At 41.3% G+C, this 18,973-nt stretch overlaps 1 protein-coding gene across 1 annotated transcript in view; it reads right to left on the bottom strand.

The window, feature by feature from the left end:
* Window positions 1–18,973, bottom strand: part of SLC15A2 (solute carrier family 15 member 2) — a 603,602-nt gene that overhangs the window by 278,651 nt on the left and 305,978 nt on the right. Inside the window, exon 5 of the mRNA XM_078682022.1 lies at window positions 3,444–3,536. Coding sequence (XP_078538148.1) covers window positions 3,444–3,536 — 93 coding nt within the window. The remainder of the gene's footprint in view (window positions 1–3,443; window positions 3,537–18,973) is intronic.

The raw sequence follows: 18,973 nt of genomic DNA, 5'->3' as shown, positions 1-18,973 counted from the left end.
AGGTAATCGATGCTGCAAAGCAAATCCAACAGCACAGTCAAAGACAAAAAAGAGAGCTAGTTTGCACCAGACAGAACGTGAAGGGGATGTACAGCTCGGGTCATAACTTGCACTTGGCTTGGGTAGGGGACGTTGTAGGCAGAGTGGAGCAAAGAGAAGAAGATTGCAGCCCCACAGTGGAGAGTGTACGACTGGGAACTACTTAAAGCCCCATATATTCTTCCCCGAAATGCCATGGCTTTACAAATAGCACCATGCAGTCAATGGCATCATTAAACAAATACCAACAGCCAATGACTAAAGAGGGCTGACCTAAAGCACATTCTTCTGTATTCTATGTAAACAGGGGTGGGAATTTAGTCAGTAACTTTTTAAGCTTCAAGGATGAGCCTCTTTTCGAGTATTTCCTTGATGAAGTAGAGCCCCCACTTGCAAAAACCCTATACATGAAACTAAGATACGGTAATCTTATGACCAACTCAACTCTGGCACGATGGTCCAGGAAAAAGACTGATGACACTCAAAGTGTAAATGAAATCTGCACTATGTGTGAGGGCAATCTCAAGGAGGATGACTTGCACATCCTTTTCGGCAAGAAGAAAATGGATTAAACCATTGTTTAATCTCTTAGGAATAAGGTCTTGTACGAGTGCATTTAGAATGATCAAAACGGATACAACACAATATATTGTATTTAGTGCCAGTAGATTCTTACACTCCATTTATTTTGTCCGCAGGAAAAAAGGTTTAAAACTGTAAAGCTAAGGGGGGCGCACTTTGCACTTATAAGTATCATGTTTTAACCTGTAGAACACTAAGTCAACTTGACAGACATGTAGTTGTGTTTTAATATGCTTCTTTTAAACTGTATTATTTTAGATGTAAGCATTTTTTATTTTTTTTAATTGACTTTGGAATGTTGCTTCTTATGTAATGCCTTGTTATGCAAACCTTTTATGGCAATTTAATGCCGAAATAAAGAAATAAAGAAAGTATTCTATGTATGTGTATTTTTATTGGCAACATGGGCTCACTGAATAGCAACAGCTGCCAAGACCTAAAAAGGGTAACATATGATAAACCTTCTTCCACGCACTTTGGCTAACACATCGGGGAGTATAGTAGATGGGAAAAAGAGAATCCAGGCAAGTGACAATCAACCAGAAAAGATTATAATACCTTAGTACTCAAATCACTCAAGAAATATTTAGCTTCTCAGAATGGACTTTCCAGCTTTTTTTAGACAACAAAAAAAGAAGCAGTAGTGTCGGTGGTTTAAAAAATGTGTATCTAAAAATGTGAACATTTTCTTCGTTTTGTGGTCTGGCCTTTGGTTTGAGATGCTTCTCATCATCATCAATAGCTTTATTTCGACGGCTTGTGTCATAAAAGCATTGTTCAAAATTTGTACAAAAGATAAAAACATAGATTCCTATTTACAAACCTTTAAGTACAACAAGTTAACTAGAGATGTGATTACGCAGCATTTTAACAAAATTAAAAAAAACTAGAAATAAGATAAATAGCACTAAAAACTTACTGTCATGAAATATATGTACAGATTAAAACAAATACATGCCCTAACAAGTACCCAAGAAAGAAATATGTACAATGGCGAAGATAAAAGTAATATATAAAACAGGTAATCACAGCCATTTTATATAAAGTGCGGGTGTTATGTCCATGATGAAAAATGTTCTAAATTAAAAACGGTGTACAACTAATCTACAAGATTATTAAATAGGACATCACATTTTTATTACCACATAGATGGAGCAAGTCCTAGGGTAGGGTCACCCCTAGCAGAGCGTAGTGCCTAAGTAGCCAAGCATGGCTCAAAAACGTGGCCACCCCGCAGGAAAAGAGGACACTAGGTTAAGATTTTAAAATGCGGAGGGCTGCCCGATGATCACGTGTGCCCATGCCATTGCAAATGGGTCTCAGCCAATAGGATCTAGCAATCCTATAGGCTGGGCAGGCGAACATGACATGGGCAACCCTCTCCAGCAGGGCTCCACAAAAAGGGCAGCTTTCAGTTCTATTATTTGCTGAGTGCCACGTTGATGTAACAGCATTAACAGGGAGTGAGCCAAACCTAAACTGGATATACAGGGCCCTATCGCTGGGACCTGAATCACGTCCAGGTAAGGCTCTAAGCCTCTGGTATGCTTGGCCATGAGGAATTCATCTGTTAATCTCCCCCTATCTGGGTAGCTATGCTCCTGTTGGTCAACCCAATCCCAATAATGTTGTTTAAGTTCCTCCTTGCTCAGGGGGATTTGGGTGTCCCAGGACTCTTTGAGGCCAAGTCGTATCATAGTTTTCTTTAGCACGATGTCCAATTGACCCGATTGCCTACATCTAAGTTTGATACCTCCTTTAAGGCTGCAGTGTAGTTGGCAAGTTCAGTGGCATGCCTCAGCCGAGCCCAGAAGAGTATATCCTTAATCGACCATCTGCCCATGTCATACTTTAAAGGTGTTAATTGGGTATTGCATGGAACCGATACCAAATCCCTCAGGAACTTGTGCTCAGACTTACTTAGTTCTTCGACATTGAAAAACCCCCATAGCTTGGCTCCATATAGGGCAGAGCTAACTGCCTTAGCTTCATACAGTACAAGAGCCGGGGCACCGGCCTACTGTACGAGGAACGATGTTCTTTGATTATTGCCCTGGTTACCCGTTTGTGGTTTAAGAGCATTTTTGCAAGATGAGGCCTCCTTTGCGTTTTTATCAGAGAGTCGGATACCCAGGTGCTCAAAAGTGCTAACTCTCTCCAGGGGGGTGCCATTCAAGGTAAGATTATTCCCAAAGGTTTTATGGGGGTTAAAAGCCATGAGCCTCGTTTTAGTGGTGTTGATGACTAAACCTTGTGATTCACAAAAGAATTGGTCATTTTTCATTAATTTTTTAATAAGGTGTTGTCAGTGAACAGGAGCATCGGCACTTTGTCGCCCTCCAGGATTGGGGCATCAGCTGGATCTTCCTGGAGGAACCTCACCACCCCTTTCATGTATAAGGAGATCAGAGTGGGGACCATCACACAACCCTGGCGGACTCCATTGCCAACGGGAATCTGCTCAGTCAGCTGACCTTGGGCTCCCCATCTCACCTGGGCATAGGTGTTCTCATGGAGACGAATCAATAGATTGAGAATTAGCGATGGAACGCCCATGAGTCTGCCAAAATCTGGTCCTAGGAACCAGATTGAATGCTGTCTTAAGATCAATGAATCCCAGGTAGAGACTGCCCTTCCTAATAAGCACCACCTTCCAAAATATGAGCAGAAGCCTGAATGCCTGGTCGATCGTCCCAGTGCTGGCCCTGAACCCCTCCTGGATGCTGCAATAAAGTATTTTCAAGACAAAATTTACAATCATTTAGTAATATTTAAATGTTGTTCCAAAACGCAGCTTAACTAGCTGAAAAGGCAAGACATACACATGAGTATCGGCATCTCCCACTGAAGGTATGGCTCCAACTGACTTGATCACGTGACCGACAACATAGACCAGGGAAAGATAAATGATGGTCCTGTGGAGGCAGGAAAGAAAACGTATTAATCACCAGAAACAGTACCTAATGTTTCAACATGGACATTCTAAGCTTTCAAGAAACAGACTAGCATCCTCGTGGGTATTTGAATGCCAAGTGAGGTACCCTATCTGATAGTTCCAAAGACATATACTAGATAGTTAAGTTGGGACTCAAAAAACGTTCCTTTTATGCACTTCACATTCAACAAATTGATCCATCAGTACGTTTATGCTTTTCACTCTGACATCCAATATGCACATCACATCATGAGCACAAATTGAATCAAATTGAAAATAGACAAGGTATTTAATTTGGAAGCGCTTGCAGCAGAACCCCAGGTGTGATGATCATATGTACTATGGCAGAAATGTTTAATGCAATTCAATATTTGTCTGAATTTTATTTCAGTTTATTGTATTTGATTTGATTTTTTTTTTTGCACTTGTGAAAATTGGATGTGGCTTCAAAGGTCCCTAAAGATATGTCCATGACATAAGGGAAGATAGAGAAGAAAATAAAATATAACAAAATAAACATTCAGAGAGCATTTATAAGATTGAAGTAAGTGTTTTTACTCGACCCTGATTTAATACTGTGAGGTCAGAAGTGAGCTTTCTTGGGGGCGTGGCTTGGCGCCGTAGGCAATGGCAGCGCCTGAGTGAGGCTCCGGCTGGACACCGGGAGAACTCCCTTTCTGCATTCACAGTTCCTGCTCTTTGGTCCTGAATCCCCGTCGGAACACTTCCGCCATGTAGTGGAACCTTCGTGGACCTTTTTCCGACGTCGGAGGCTGAGGTATCTGCGAGTCCGCCTTCAGGGACGCTCCGGCATTCGTGGCCGCCATTTCGCGGCTCCAGTCACGGAGCAGTCCCCTGGTGAGGGCGTATGTGATTTTCCCCAGTGTGAGCGCTCTCCTCAATATGCCTGCAGTCCGCCTCTGACTCCCTCTCCAAGACCGCGCTGCATGTCTCGCCTGCTCTGCGCCGTCCGTCAGCAGTAAAGATTCTCCTCACACAGAGTGACCGCCATCTTGCGCGTTACGGAGTCCTTCAGCCTGGAAAGCGGTATGTTTGTCAAGCTTTCATTTTTCCTCAAGGCTTGACTTCTCCTGCACTTTCTACTATCTGGATGCTTTTTGAAACGTCTTTTGGTATTCCTTTTTCGTTTTAATACCAGCAGGGACAGCAGTTTGATTAATGTTCCCACCAGTCCTTATGTTTACATGGGATGTCTTTCAATGCTGCAGATGCATCCTTCCTGCCTTCTAATTTCGGTGGCGCACTGGTGATGTGTCCTATTTACAAGCTTTGCGGTTTTTGACTTTCTCTGCATTTCTGATGAGCTCTATTTGCATTTAAGCCTCTCATGAACTTTAAAGCAGAATTTCATTTTCTTCTGTGACACAACTGGACGCACGCTCCCACCTTCATGCATTGCGCGCTCTATGTGTGCACGTATATCCTCATTGACTTTTCTCATTATGCCTGAGTGGGTTATCTTTATATGAGCTCCTTCTTTGTTTTCTTCAGCAGCGCACCTTCTTCACTAAGGTTGTGACTAGTGCTTTTGCTTGCTACCATCAAGTGTTTGTCACTCTTCGTCCCAGGCTCCTTTACATGGGAAAACAACAACACATGTCTCGCTTTTCATCTAAACCACCTACAAAGGTGGCTTTTGTCAAGAACTCTAAAGTTTTTTCAGCTTTGTCCCAAATGGAAGACTCCCTTCCACCTTCTGACTCGGAGGCACTCATGGAAACGCCATCTCCTACTTCTTCGGGAAAAGTAACTGCCAAACGACTCAAAAAGCATCCTCCGTCTCCACCTAAATCATCGTCACCTGTTTCCATGGAACTATTATTGGAGGAAATCCGTTCTTTTCGTCCTTTCCTTGAAGAAATTGGAACTTTACGCCCTTTCATGGAGGAAACTAATACCAAACTCCAAGTTTTAACGGACAATTGGTCTCAAATTGAAACGAGAGTTTCTACGGTGGAGCAATCTGTTGCATCTTTTCAGGAATCTCAAACTAAAGTCACACACCTGTCTTCACAGGTAGGAGCTCTTCAGAAGCAGGTGGAGGAGTTGGAAAATAGAGGCAGGCGTAATAATCTTCGCATTTACGGCCTGGCGGAAAATCTTGAAGGGTCCGATCCGCTTGCCTTTTTCAAGTCCTTCCTTCCCAAACTGCTCCATTTACCACAGGATACCTCTCTCAACATTCAACGGGCGCATCGTCTGGGCCGTTTGCCCACATCCCTCTCCATGTCACAAAGGCCACGAGGTGTCATCCTTTATTTCCTGGAATACACTGACCTCCTGAAAGTTCTAGCAGCTGCCAAGGCTCTTCCCAAATTGTCTTGGCTGGACTCTCCATTGTTCTTCGCCCAGGACTATGCTAAAGCAACTGCTAATCGTAGGAAAGCTTTCCTCAGCATGAGAGAGGCCCTCCGTGCCATGGGTGCCCGCTATGGCCTGTACCATCCATGTCTGTTTAAGGTCACTTACAATAACAAGACCACCACCTATGAGGATCCTGTGAGACTGCAAAGTTTCATTAATGCGCATCGTACTTCTACCATGGATACCTCTGGTCCTTCGTCCTTCTCTCCTGGCTGACTTTCTGCACCACACGTCTGTCTCAAAATTCCAGTTTTCATGTTGATGCGCTGTTGTTCGCTTCATGTTTTTGGCTGACTTTCTGGTTATGTTAGCAAAGTTCTTGTTCTCCTCATACGTTCAGTTAATGTGTTTTCCCCTTTTTGAAATTCTATGCTGTTTGTTTATTCTATTCCTTTTTCATATTGTAATGCATTTTACTAAGTTTCGTTCCCTTCTACTCATTTTTTTTTTCTCTTTTTTGCTATTGCTCTTTGTATTATTGTCTCAGTTTTACCCTGTCTTTGTTCCCGCAGGAACTCCTCATCGTACGATGTCATCTCCCTGGTTCCTTGCCCGGCTGCCCTCAGTAGTGTTGCCTTCCCTACCTGGCTCCTTCCCCCCTCAACTTCTTCTCGTACTTCCCCTTAGTAGGTATGTTCTTTTCATGTTTTTTGCACCTTCCTTGTTTTTTGTTCCTCTTTATTTCCCCCTCCCTCATCAATGACTTTTTGTTTTGCTTTACGATAATGATTTCTTTCCCCTCAGGTTATATTACATCTTTCCTTCCCTTCTTTTCTATCTATTTCTTAATCCTATATCCTTCCTTCTGTATTCCTTTTCTACTTCTTACTCTTTACTCGTCACTTTTTGATCTCTTTCCTCTTCACATTCTCACTCTTCATGTATATTTTTTCCGTCCTCTACAGTTGCCTGTCATCTTTCTTCATCTCTTTTTCCTCGTTCATCCATTTATCTCTACCTTCTTTTCTTCGATTCCTCATTACTTCTTTACATCATTGATTGTGCACTTTTTGGCGTTCATGTTCATAATATGTCTTTAAATTTGGTTTCATGGAATGTTAAGGGTATGAACTCCCCAATCAAGCGTCAACGCATTTTATCTCACTTGGCTAAATTAAATGTTGACATTGCGTTTCTTCAAGAAACTCACCTTTCGGACTTAGAATCTGACAAACTCAAGAGAGGTTGGGTGGGTAACGTCTTTTTCTCAAAGGGTGATGGGAAACGTAATGGTGTTGCCATTTTATGTCGTAGGTCACTTCCTCTAACGGTTCTCTCTCAAGAATCGGATACTAATGGCAGATGGATTCATGTCAGACTATCCCTTAGAGGTGTTCCAATCTCTCTCCTTAATGTTTATGGCCCCACGGCCGGTGAACCCCTTTTTTGGGTTGATCTCTCTCCCCGCATCACCCAATTCATGGATGATAACTTCATCCTTGCGGGAGATTGTAATCACCCCTTTGATCCTTTCCTGGACAGGAAGTCCGATGCCAATTATATTCCTACGAAATCGCACAAATTGTTCACCCAAGCTATTTCGCAACATAAGCTTGTGGACTCCTGGCGTTTATGTAATCCAACTTTACGAGAATTCACTTTTTACTCCCCAACACCATCGGTCCCAATCACGGCTTGATTACATTTTTGTCTCCCACGCACTTACTCAAACTCTTCATGCTGCAGAAATTGGCCCGATTTTACTTTCTGACCATGCCCCTGTACTGGTCAGTCTCGAAATTTTACCCAAAACTGATGGTCCTAAACGGTGGCGTTTCAACAATGCCCTTCTTTTGGATCCCAACTTTTCTGCTTCTTTTTCTGCCTTTTTTGATGAGTTTTTCCTCTTTAATGATATCCCACCTATTTCGAAACACACCCTGTGGGATACCTTTAAAGCAGCTGCTCGTGATTTTATTATTACTTTTGTTGCTAAAAAACGTAAATCTGCACGCCAATTTACCAAAACCCTTCTTCATGACATTAAAAGATTGGAACACGCCTACTTCACTTCCCATTCCTCAGATAGTCTGACATCTCTGGTTGCTGCCAAACTTAAATTTAATGAACAGTCAACTGAAGACGCATCTCTGTACTTGCTTAAATCTAGTGCCAAGTTTTATGGTGGTAGGAACAAGGCCGGGAAGATTCTTGCAAATTACTTAAAAATCAAACAAAATAAAGTCAATATTGAATCAATTTATGATGATACTGCCCAGTTACACCATAAAGATGCTGACATTCTTGCTACCTTCTCACATTTTTACGAGTCCTTATACACTTCAGATACACCCACTTCTCCTCAGTCTCTTACTCACTTTTTCTCTACCATTCAGACCCCCCCTTCCTTCCCTCTTGACTTGTCCTCCTTAGAATCCGATGCCTCGCAGCCAGAATTGGTTGCTGCTCTTCATCGTTTGAAACTGAACAAAGCCCCCGGCCCTGACGGTTTCACCGTTGAGTTTTATCTCCACTTTTCGACGCTTCTTATTCCAAAACTCCACTCCCTTATATCCTCTTTTACTGAAATAGGCACTTCTTCTGGTACTTTTTCGGATGCCCATATTTGTCTAATCCCTAAACCTGGCAAAGATGTCCAATATTGTAAAAATTACAGACCTATTTCACTAGTCAATATAGATTACAAAATCTTCGCTAAAATGTTGGCAATGAGATTAGATCATCTGCTCCCTGACCTGCTTGGAGATGAACAATCAGGCTTTGTTAAAGGCCGTTATATTACAGATAACACGAGGCTCCTATTTAACATCTTAACAAAATCTTCTCATCTCCAATCTCCCCTTGCAGCCATAGCTTTAGATGCTGAAAAGGCATTCGACAGAGTCGAATGGTCGTACCTTTTTCACACCCTTAATTGGTTTGGATTTGGTCCTAAATTTATCTCCCTAGTCTCCTTGTTATACTCTCATCCCCGAGCTGCAGTTTTCGCTAATGGCCAAATTTCTCCTTATTTTGACCTCGGTAGAGGTGTCCGTCAAGGTTGTCCCCTCTCACCCTTCCTTTTCAACCTGGCCCTCGAACCTTTTTTATCCAAACTCCGTCAAAACCCTAACATTACTGGTTTTAGTACTACAGAGCTTTCCGTCAAACTAGCTGCTTACGCGGACGACATTTTATTATTTATCTCGAATCCTACTGTTTCCATCCCTGCCTTTTTAGCGGAAGTACAACATTTTTCCTCAGTCTCTGGTTATAAACTTAATAACGATAAATGCGAAATTTTACCTTTAACGAAGTTTACTTTTAAGACTGATTTCACTGCCTCAAACTTCACCTGGAGTCCTTCCAATATTAAATACCTAGGCTTACATATTACCCCCTCAATTCGTGACACTGTTTCCCTTTGTTTAACCAAGTGCATCCAGAAAATATCTGATCTCACAGCTAGGTGGCATCCCCTTTATTTATCCTGGTGGGGCCGCCTTGATACAATCAAGATGATGATCTCCCCTATTATTCTTTACACCTTATCCAATATTCCTGTCCCCATTCCGGCTAAATTCCTCACAAAAATAAATTCAGTTTTATCTTCTTTTCTTTGGCATAAAAGCAAACCTAGAATGTCTTTAGCTAGACTCAGTCGTCCTCCCTCCGAGGGTGGAGTCAACTTTCCAAATTTCTCCGCTTATCATAAGGCCTTTTTGCTTCGTCAGTCTTCCTTCTGGTTACAAGACCCTGATTCTCCATGCCCTCTATGGACAAAGGTAGAGCGCCTTTTTCTTTCTCCTTTTTCTTTTGCTGAATGCATCTCTTTTTCTCGTAAGCCTGCCTCACTTCTTACCCCTATTCATAAATTCACCCTCAAACTCCTCCTTTCCTCTCACCCTCCGGCCCCTACTTGCATTGCTGACTTTCTCTCCTCTACTATATGGCATAATAAGTACCTTCTGATCCGGGGCAAACCCATTCTATGGAAGTCTTGGAGATCCAAAGGACTGCTTTGGGTTTCCCAATTGTTTTCACGTTCCACCTTCTTACCCTTTTCCACTCTTCGTCTCACCTTTCACCTACCCCTCACTTGTCTTCCCCAATATCTTCTCCTCAAGGCGTCAGTCATGGCCGTGTATGTTACACTCCCTGCCACTCCTCCTCCTACATCTACTCCAGACCCTATTGCTCACCTTCATTCCACTCTACTCACCCTTCCAAAAGCTTCTGTTCTTTACAAACAGCTTCATGTACACGCTATTCCCAGACTTAAGAGCAAAGTTGAGGAGCAGTGGGAGACTGATCTTTCCCTCTCTTGGCCGACTCCTCTTTGGGATAGGATCTGGTTAAAGATCCGTAAATCCTCCAGGGCTGCTTCCTTAACGCAATCTCTATTCTTCATTTATAACCGTCTATTACACACTCCTTACACCCTTCACCTACGTTTCCCTAACACACCCGACACTTGTTGGTCATGTACTTCCCCACATGCTACCTTGTTTCACATGTTGTTCCTTTGCAAGGATGTTCATACCTTTTGGTTACAAGTTTGGGCACAAATTAATGTCATTTTTTCTACTACTATTCCATTTTCACATGCTCATGTTTTCCTGGGTAGCCTGTCTTCTTGTTGGGACTGTCATGACCTTAATGTTCGAATTGTTGATTTATTATTAGCGGTTGCCTTTCAACAGATCACGATCAATTGGAAGTCTGCATCCAGTCTTACTTTTAAAGCTTGGTGGTTTAATGTACTTCACAACCACAGACTCGATACTGCTTTTGTTTTTCCTCCACAGCTGGCAACTAAACGTGCTGACTTATGGCTTCCTATTACATTGTATTTAGATAAATGTGCACTTCGTTCTTTCCGCCCTCGACCTGCGCAGCAGGAAGTACCTAAACCTCCTTGATACCCTTCACATTACTTTCTATTTAACCATTCTATTTTACTGCATAGCCATATTTGCATTCTATTACATTACCTATGTATTGCACCCTTTATTTGTTATGCTTTTTCCAAAATGATTCACCTTTATATTTTGTATGTTGTCTTGATTTTGTTGCATTGCATTGCTATCCTTTTTATTATTCCATCATTGTAAGTTTTTATTTCCCTTCCCCCCATTCCCCTCTTATTATTTCTTCACCATTGCTCCCTTATTAGTTTTGTCCCTGATTTGTATTATTACCATGCTTTTCTTTAATAAACTTGATTTTGAACTGAAAAGAAGTGAGCTTTCTTGGGTCAAAGTGAGAACAATGGGCCAGATGTACTAAAGTTTGAATTGAATTATGGATAGTGTTTTTGTATACCATATGCAATGAGACCCAAGAGTTTTTGAACTGTGCTGGGTGTTATCATCTGATTCTGTGCAAAATGTCCACTTCCCTGGATTCACAGAAATCTTGCCCTACAAACATTAATGAGGCTCAATTCTGTCTGTGAATCTTGTGAATGGCTGAAAAGGACCTGCATCACTGTGTTCACATATGCAATGTGCCGTGAACTGACAACTTCACATGCATAATTCCAGAAAGGAAGGCCGTCATCAGATCGGGGAGCGCATTAACTTTTTTCAAGGAAGGTGGATGTGACCTTTGTCAATGAGGAATGCATAAGACAAGCCCAGAAGGTACTCACAAAGGGCCAAATTATTTCAAAAGTGTACTCTCCCTGTCTGCGCCATGGTGCTCCTTGTACTAGGGGCGGCGGGTGCAACCAGGGACAGGGCACCCAATTACAGATATTGCACTGCCCGCAGGTTATGGCTAGCACGGGTGCCATACATTACTGAAAGAGAGCATGGCTAGTTGAAACAGGCACTCGGTTCTTCATAGTGCAAGTGGCACATAGCAGAGAGCCAACTTTGCAAAGGGGCCAGAGATTATTTTCAATGCAGGTAAACTGAGTGAATGCATCGACATGCATGGGGATATCTCAGAGGTTCAGTCACCCCTTGCCTCCTTTCAAACGGGACTCTGGGTGGGGGTGTGGGGGTGAACTACCGTTTTGTGGCACACACTCTGTGCATCTACTGATGGACTCTTTGCCTCTGTGCCAGCCAAATTTGATCTCTCATTTATATAGGGTCTCATGCAAATGAGAGGGAACATCCTTAGAATCATGAGAGCACTGTATGTGAGTCAATCAAATCTGTGTCATTAAAGGGGCGGCACAAGCTAAATGCATTGGGGCATTCTCCTGTTGCACCCGAAGGGTTCTTATGGCACAGAAAGGCAGAGGCAGGCAATACTGTGCACCTCAAAGCAGTAGGGAATACATCATGTTGAAACAACCAGGGGACTGTAACATCCTGAAGAGGGACCCAGCAATATTTTAAAAGTTATCAGCATGAGGTGAGGTCAATTAGTTTGTTAAATCAGAACCTGAGTGCATCAACATCAAGCTACTGAACAAGGTGCCAGACAGACCCAAATTTGTGCATTGTTTAGGGTCTGATATAAAAAACCAGTTCATGCCTTCATGCAACCAACGGGAGAACGTTTGTTGAGTCACTTAATTTGAGCACTGCTAAAGCTCTGATATAGTAATCCAATAGACATAGTAATCTATCGGAATTGGAATTGTATTATGTAGTACTTACTTCCCCAGACAAGGCTTTGAAGCACCTTAAGCCAGGAAGCACGCTGATCCGGAACTCAAGTTAGGGGTTAGTCCAATGTTATTGGCTATTGTTAGTTATCAGTTATTGTAATTAATTTTGTGCGCCCAATCAAATCGTTCCATGCACTTACTCCAGTTTCTGTGTGGCACATTTTACTGCGTGTCTGTTTAAGCAGATAGCTGGTGAGGTTAATAGATACACTGGAGGAGCTTAGGTATTGTTAGGTTGCAGCGTTATGATTTTCAAAGAAGAGGTTTTGATCTTTGAAAAGAGTTGTTGGCAATTTGTAGAAATGAAATAATAGAGATTAAGGCAAACATGCATGTGACTTAGAATAGGTTGTGCTCAGAAGAGGCCTGCAAAGAAGAAGGGAATGAGGACAGACGAAAGTCAGAAGTTTAATGGTCAGTTTTTCATGCATGGTTTTAGGCATATAGAGGATGCTCTTTAAAACAGCATGCAATTTGAGGCTGCAAGTCTTATCAAAGAAACTGCATTATTTTCATGTAAGATAGTGCGATATTAGGACCTTTTTGATAGGTACTAGAATCAGGCAAATAGTCTGTCTGCTGCTAGACTCCCACTGGACCACAGCTCTGCAAGGTCAGATGATCAGCCCAGGGGGCGGACTATTGGAAGCCTAAGGCTGTGTTCACATGAAGCAGTAGCCTCAAGATCATAGCAATTTTATAAAATATATGGGCATATCAAGCAAACATTGAAAAAGAGACTCTACAAATGTTGTAGCTGGTGTCTTCTGAAGCTCATGATCAAGTTAGCTCACAATATTAATTACAAAGCAAATTGGGATCCATGTGGATGTCTCTGGTTTGACAAGATGGAGAGGGAGAACAGCGTCCCCAGACAGTGGAAGTGTATAATTGGCATTTGGAGGGTGGAGATCCAGACACTGAGGTGAGGAGAATGTTGACAGGGCTTTGTTTAGAAATTCACTGAAGACTTTGTTAGCAATGGGCTGCACTTCGGTAGATGAGAAGGGCAGATTATGTTGTGCAAGGTGAAGAGAGCCCATAATGGGAGCTCCAGCTTTTTGTCTTTCATGATGGCACTTTCATTTGAGCTGATGACAGCCATGTGCACAATCCTCTCATCTCTTTGTGCCACTGTTGTATTTGGCCCACACCAGAGATGGTGCTACAGTGAGAAGCATCATCCTGCACAAAGATTGTATCTATAGAGAAGTCAGGAAAAGGTATTTGAAAGAAGAATCTCCCAAAACCAGTTCCACAGTATGGATTTACTTGCAACCTGACTCAAGTTGGAGTTCTGTTTTTATAACCATAACTTCCTTGCCCCTCACTAAGAATTGGTGGTAAATGTAGGCTCTACATAAAGGTGTGGTTCAATCAAGAACATTGTGCTGTGGCGGAATTAAAATGTATTCATATCAATCCTGATGAAAAGTCAGAAAGCCGCCATCACTCAGTAAGTGAGAGTGCAATTACTTAAGGGTATGCGGGATACCTTGTAAAGCACCACATCTTTGAAAATGTTGATTTGATATCATTTGCTTAGTTATGACTGCACATTACCTACAACTTTCATTACCTTTATGACTTCTTCACATGTATCACTGAGACACAGTCAACTTTTTATGTATGATTTTGAAATGTCATCTGCTGTTTTATACTGAAAACTTCATAGTTCTTTATGGAACCAAAAACGATTTATATTCTTTCAGTGTGAGAAAACATAAAAAGACACAAATACTGTGGTACTAAAATATGCAGTCTTAGAGAAAAAGTATACAAAATTAATAGACATTCTCTATGGTGTAGTCACTTGTAGAGACATGCAGAAACTAGCTGTTTATGAATGCGAGCAATCGATTTTGCATTTTCTATTAACAATGTGCCTGGATTACCATGAAGCCAGTGAATCGAAAACCAAACGTTTTTGGCGAACCTGGTCCTGCGAACATGTAAGATCGAAAACATTTGATCATACATAATGGGGCACAATTTTCATAGTATACAGTTATACTCCTTCTTTCACAAGTAATTATAGTTCCAATAATGTAGAGATTGAGATAAATCTCTCAGATTACATTGGGTAATGGACACTATTACTGAACTGGACTCTCAACACCAGCAACGATCTAAATTTGCTCACCTCAAATGCCTGCTTTTCTATCAAAGTCTTTACGCCTAAGATTAGCACAATGCCATCCACTCTGAGATCGAAGGACATTTTAAGCCTAGGATTAGCACAGTGCCATCTACGCGAGATCAAAAAGGACATTTTACAGCTTGGCAAGCATAGCACTGTGCTAATCCTAGACTTAAAGACTTTGCTGTGGAAATGGCAAAAGACTTTGTCCCTATCTATCTCAGCGTGGATGGCACTGTGCTAATCCTACGCTTACAGACTTTGATAGAAAAGCAGACATTTGAGGTGAACAAATTTAGTGTGTCGCTGGTGTTAAGAGTGCTCTATACTGGAGCTGCTTTCCACCTAAACTTGAGAACTACCCAGAGGTCTATTCTTCTTTTTTTGTATAATTTATGCATCACTCTATGCCTGAAAGGGTTTTGTTTCGATATGTATATACATATATATATGTATATATATATATATACATATATATATATATATATATATATATATATATATATATATGTATATATATATATATATATATATAACTTTAGAAGACTTTTACTTTTAGAAAGAAGGAAAAAAATCAAAATGTGTTTAAAGTAGAATGTCAGTGTTTAGTTGAACTCCACTAATGTAGATATCAGAAGGAATAAAAAGTGGTGAAAATGTCTTGACACGTTTCTTTTATCATGTATCTAGTGTTAACTCATTATGTTCCAATTAAAATGCCATCTCTATATACAGAGAGAGTGGAGTAATGGCATGTATGACTTCGACTCATTCATTCATTCACTCATTAATTTATTCGTTTATACAACAAGTCAAAGCAGAACGTACATATGCTGTATCATACGTACAGAATTCTCCTCCTAGGTGTTCCAATATAAATGTTCTAGGTAATTCCATGGATGGATTATACACACATAGGTCTATAGGGAATAAAATACAATTGTGTGGGCAGGGATAGTCCATATTCACAAAATCTCTTTTTTATCCAGAGTGCTTAATTTGTAAAACAATATGTGTCAGGGCACTCGCCAGGAGGCCACCATAGCTTGCTCCACCCATTGCCCCAATCAGCTCAGCCATCACATTACCTACACAACTACTAATCATCACATTGCTACAGGCTGTTAGAAGCCTCCAAAGCTATAAGAATGGCTTAGGTGGCAGGCATGAGTTGTTTTTAATATATATTGAATTTATAAAGCATGTGTTCTGCTTATCTCCAAATCAAAGTGCCGGTGTTGACAGTTAAGCGCCAGTGCCGAGCACTGGAATCTACTGGTTCAAATTAAGCACAGATCCCACAGGTGGTGAAGAAGTCCTGCTTTCAAAAATTAGACATTTTATGTTCCAAGTTACAAAATAGAGCAGTAGTTTGTAAACTTTTGACTTTTCGGACCCCCTCAGAATCACTATTGAAAGCCAGGTAACCCAGCCTAAAAAACATACACAAAATTGAGAAACAAGTACACATCAAACAAATAGGCAAGTTATGAAACATTTTATGCAATTCACAAAGAAAAAAATACAGAAATCGAAATTTTAATTTTAAAAAGAAGTTTGAGCTTTTTGAAATGTGGTTTTATTTTTAAGTGTGGAAGCAATATGCTAAATTATTGCAAGTCACTTGACCTGTTTTGCTCAAAATGCATGCGCTCTTTTAGTTGTTGTATAATATTTCTTCAACTGACCCCAATATTCACCCATACTGGATTCTGTTTACTGTACTTGTGTTGCTGTCATGAATAAAGATAAGGGTAACAACTTAATTTTAAGCCTCCACATTTAAATATTATTCCTCTTTACAGAGCATTATAACATTTAAAATTTTACCTTTTTATGGTGATATAATTTACTGATCTGCTACTATTATTCGATTTCCCTTTTCACATGTACCCTTAGTAGGCATTATGGACTCCCAGTGGTCATTGGATGCCAGATTAAGAATCTCTGTACTAATGAGACACAAGTAACGGAAACATTTACTAATCTTGTTTATTTGACAGGCAGATGAGCATCAAATATCAGGCTTTGACATAGCAAGATACTCATAGTTTAGGGAACTGAGTCGTAATATTCCTTAGAAAGTCCTTAAGTCCTTCACAAATTCATTGTTTTGTACCTTATGTGAAAGGCTGACATTAAAACATAATGCTTATGTTATACAACTCCATTATTTTGGAACTGCCCCAGGAAAAGTGTAAACCATGAAGGATGCAACTTTAGGACTTCTGTAATGAGGAACGGCTTGAGAGAACTAGACTTGGGGAGCAGCTGGACTGTCCCCGGTTTTTACTTTAGACTAAGGTCCTGATTACATCCTTGGCGGTCAGACCGCCAGGCCGCAGCATTGGCGGTTGGAAGAAACCCTCCGAGCCGGCGGCATCCTGACCACTGCATTTTGAGATTACTGCTGATGGTGATCTTGCTGCATGTTTCAGCTCACAGTGTGAGCCTGAAGGCAATGCTGCTATACTTCAATGCCTGCACTGTTGTGCATGCATTGTAGCCATGCACCATGTCATGCATGGCACACAGTGCACAAACTACAGTACCGGCATAAGTGGGCACAACATGTGCCCACAGCCACAATACCCAATGGGCTAAAACATATGGGGGCCCTGTTTGAGGGCCCTTCCCTGCCTTTCTGCTGACCTTTTCATGGAATGGTCCACGTCATGAAAATGTCAGCGGAAAGGCAGGTTAGAATAGGCATGGTGGTGCCGAAATCAGCATTGCTTCCATTCCTAGCCAGTTTCCCCACTGTTGTGGGATGCTGTAGATGGTCTTCTGTTGGTCTGACCACAATTGTCTTAATCAGGGAGTCAGACCGCAGAGGAGGCATCGGTTGGACCACCACCGCGGGTACAGTGGTCTTGGGACTGCCGTACTCATAATCAGGCCCTAAGTATATTTTTGAATCAGTGCACTGATTGTAGTGCTGTGGTGTTTACAATTTGACTGAAGACTGTCTGTGGGAATACTATGAATGCTTACAAAAAAGAAAACCTATAGTGCCTGCAGCAGTTCTAGGGGTCTGTGATGTCATCTTTAGAATGCTGAACTGGTGCTGCTTGAAAGGTGCACAAGACAGTTGGCTGTAGGTTTGCAAGAGAATGTGAGGTAGAAGGAGCTGTTTCACAGGGGTTCCAGAAAAGTATGACTTTTTTTAAGTGGTCTTTGGCAATTTGGGATTTAAAAATAAAAATAACATAAACCCTGTACATGTTATCCATGAGATAGGCCCAACCTGCTACTTTTTTAATCTAATTCAGTGGAGCCAACAGTTAGGCAAAAATTGCACTACAAGCGCACCCTAAAATCCCTGAAGTCCAAGTGAACCATCATGATCTTGATTGACACAACATTATTCGAAAGTTAAATCCGGACACTGACAGAAGATGCAGCAGGTAAAATTAGAGCATAAACGATGATGTCTATGTTCACTTAGTGGGTTCATATACAATGAGTAGCATACAAGGACAGCAAGAGTCTTAAAATATGCATTTAGTGTTTTACATCCATCGACTTGGAAGATCTTATATCTTCGCTGGGTAACTATATTCTGTAAATCCTTAAGTGAGATGTGCTAGATTGAAGGTTAATGTACGGAAAAACTCAGAGTACAAAGGCCATTCACAGATTTGTAACATGTAAAGGTTCCAATGTCGGTGGTAGATGTGGTCTGCCTTAGACCGATAAAAAACAAGGGTAATTTGAGGGTTAAGATTATAATTCTCACCAAAAGGTCATGGTGATGCAAACAGGTCTGTAGGGCTGAAGAGAGATAGCTATTTTCAATTTTCCCAACACAAAATTTGTTTCATTCTCTAAGGACACCCATTAGCCTTTTTCTCATGGTTGAACATAATTTTAGTTTCAATTAATCTCAGAGATGAAAAAACATATAACTCTGAAAGATTGTAATGGATAAAATATTCACAGAGGGGCTCAGATTGAGTCAAAGTCGTGGAATTTTGGATGCAGTATTTTACCAAACTATTGAACAAATAATATCGTGACTAGGCCTTGGCTTGAAATTCTGCTCTGTTTGCAGAGTTTGTAGAGTTTCCCCAACTCCGCGCTCTGCATAGAGCGCAGTGTTCCGAAACAATCAGTGGAACAGAGTTTTTTCCTTGCTCGCGGTCGCCAACATTAAGCTGGCAGGTGCGAGTGAGAAAAATCTTACTTCAGAACACTCCAGGCAAGATTTCTCAAAGCTGATGGTCACGGATGGTCACTACTGGTCACATTGAGAACACTTCTGTTTGCGTTGATAAGGATGCAGCTCAAGCAGAATATCTACTTGAGTGGCAGACAGAAGCAG

This window comes from Lissotriton helveticus, chromosome 3_1 (assembly GCF_964261635.1).
Source record: "Lissotriton helveticus chromosome 3_1, aLisHel1.1, whole genome shotgun sequence".
NCBI classification, from domain to species: domain Eukaryota; kingdom Metazoa; phylum Chordata; class Amphibia; order Caudata; family Salamandridae; genus Lissotriton; species Lissotriton helveticus.
Note: the sequence above shows the minus strand (reverse complement) of the source record. Positions and strands in the feature narration are given on the sequence as shown.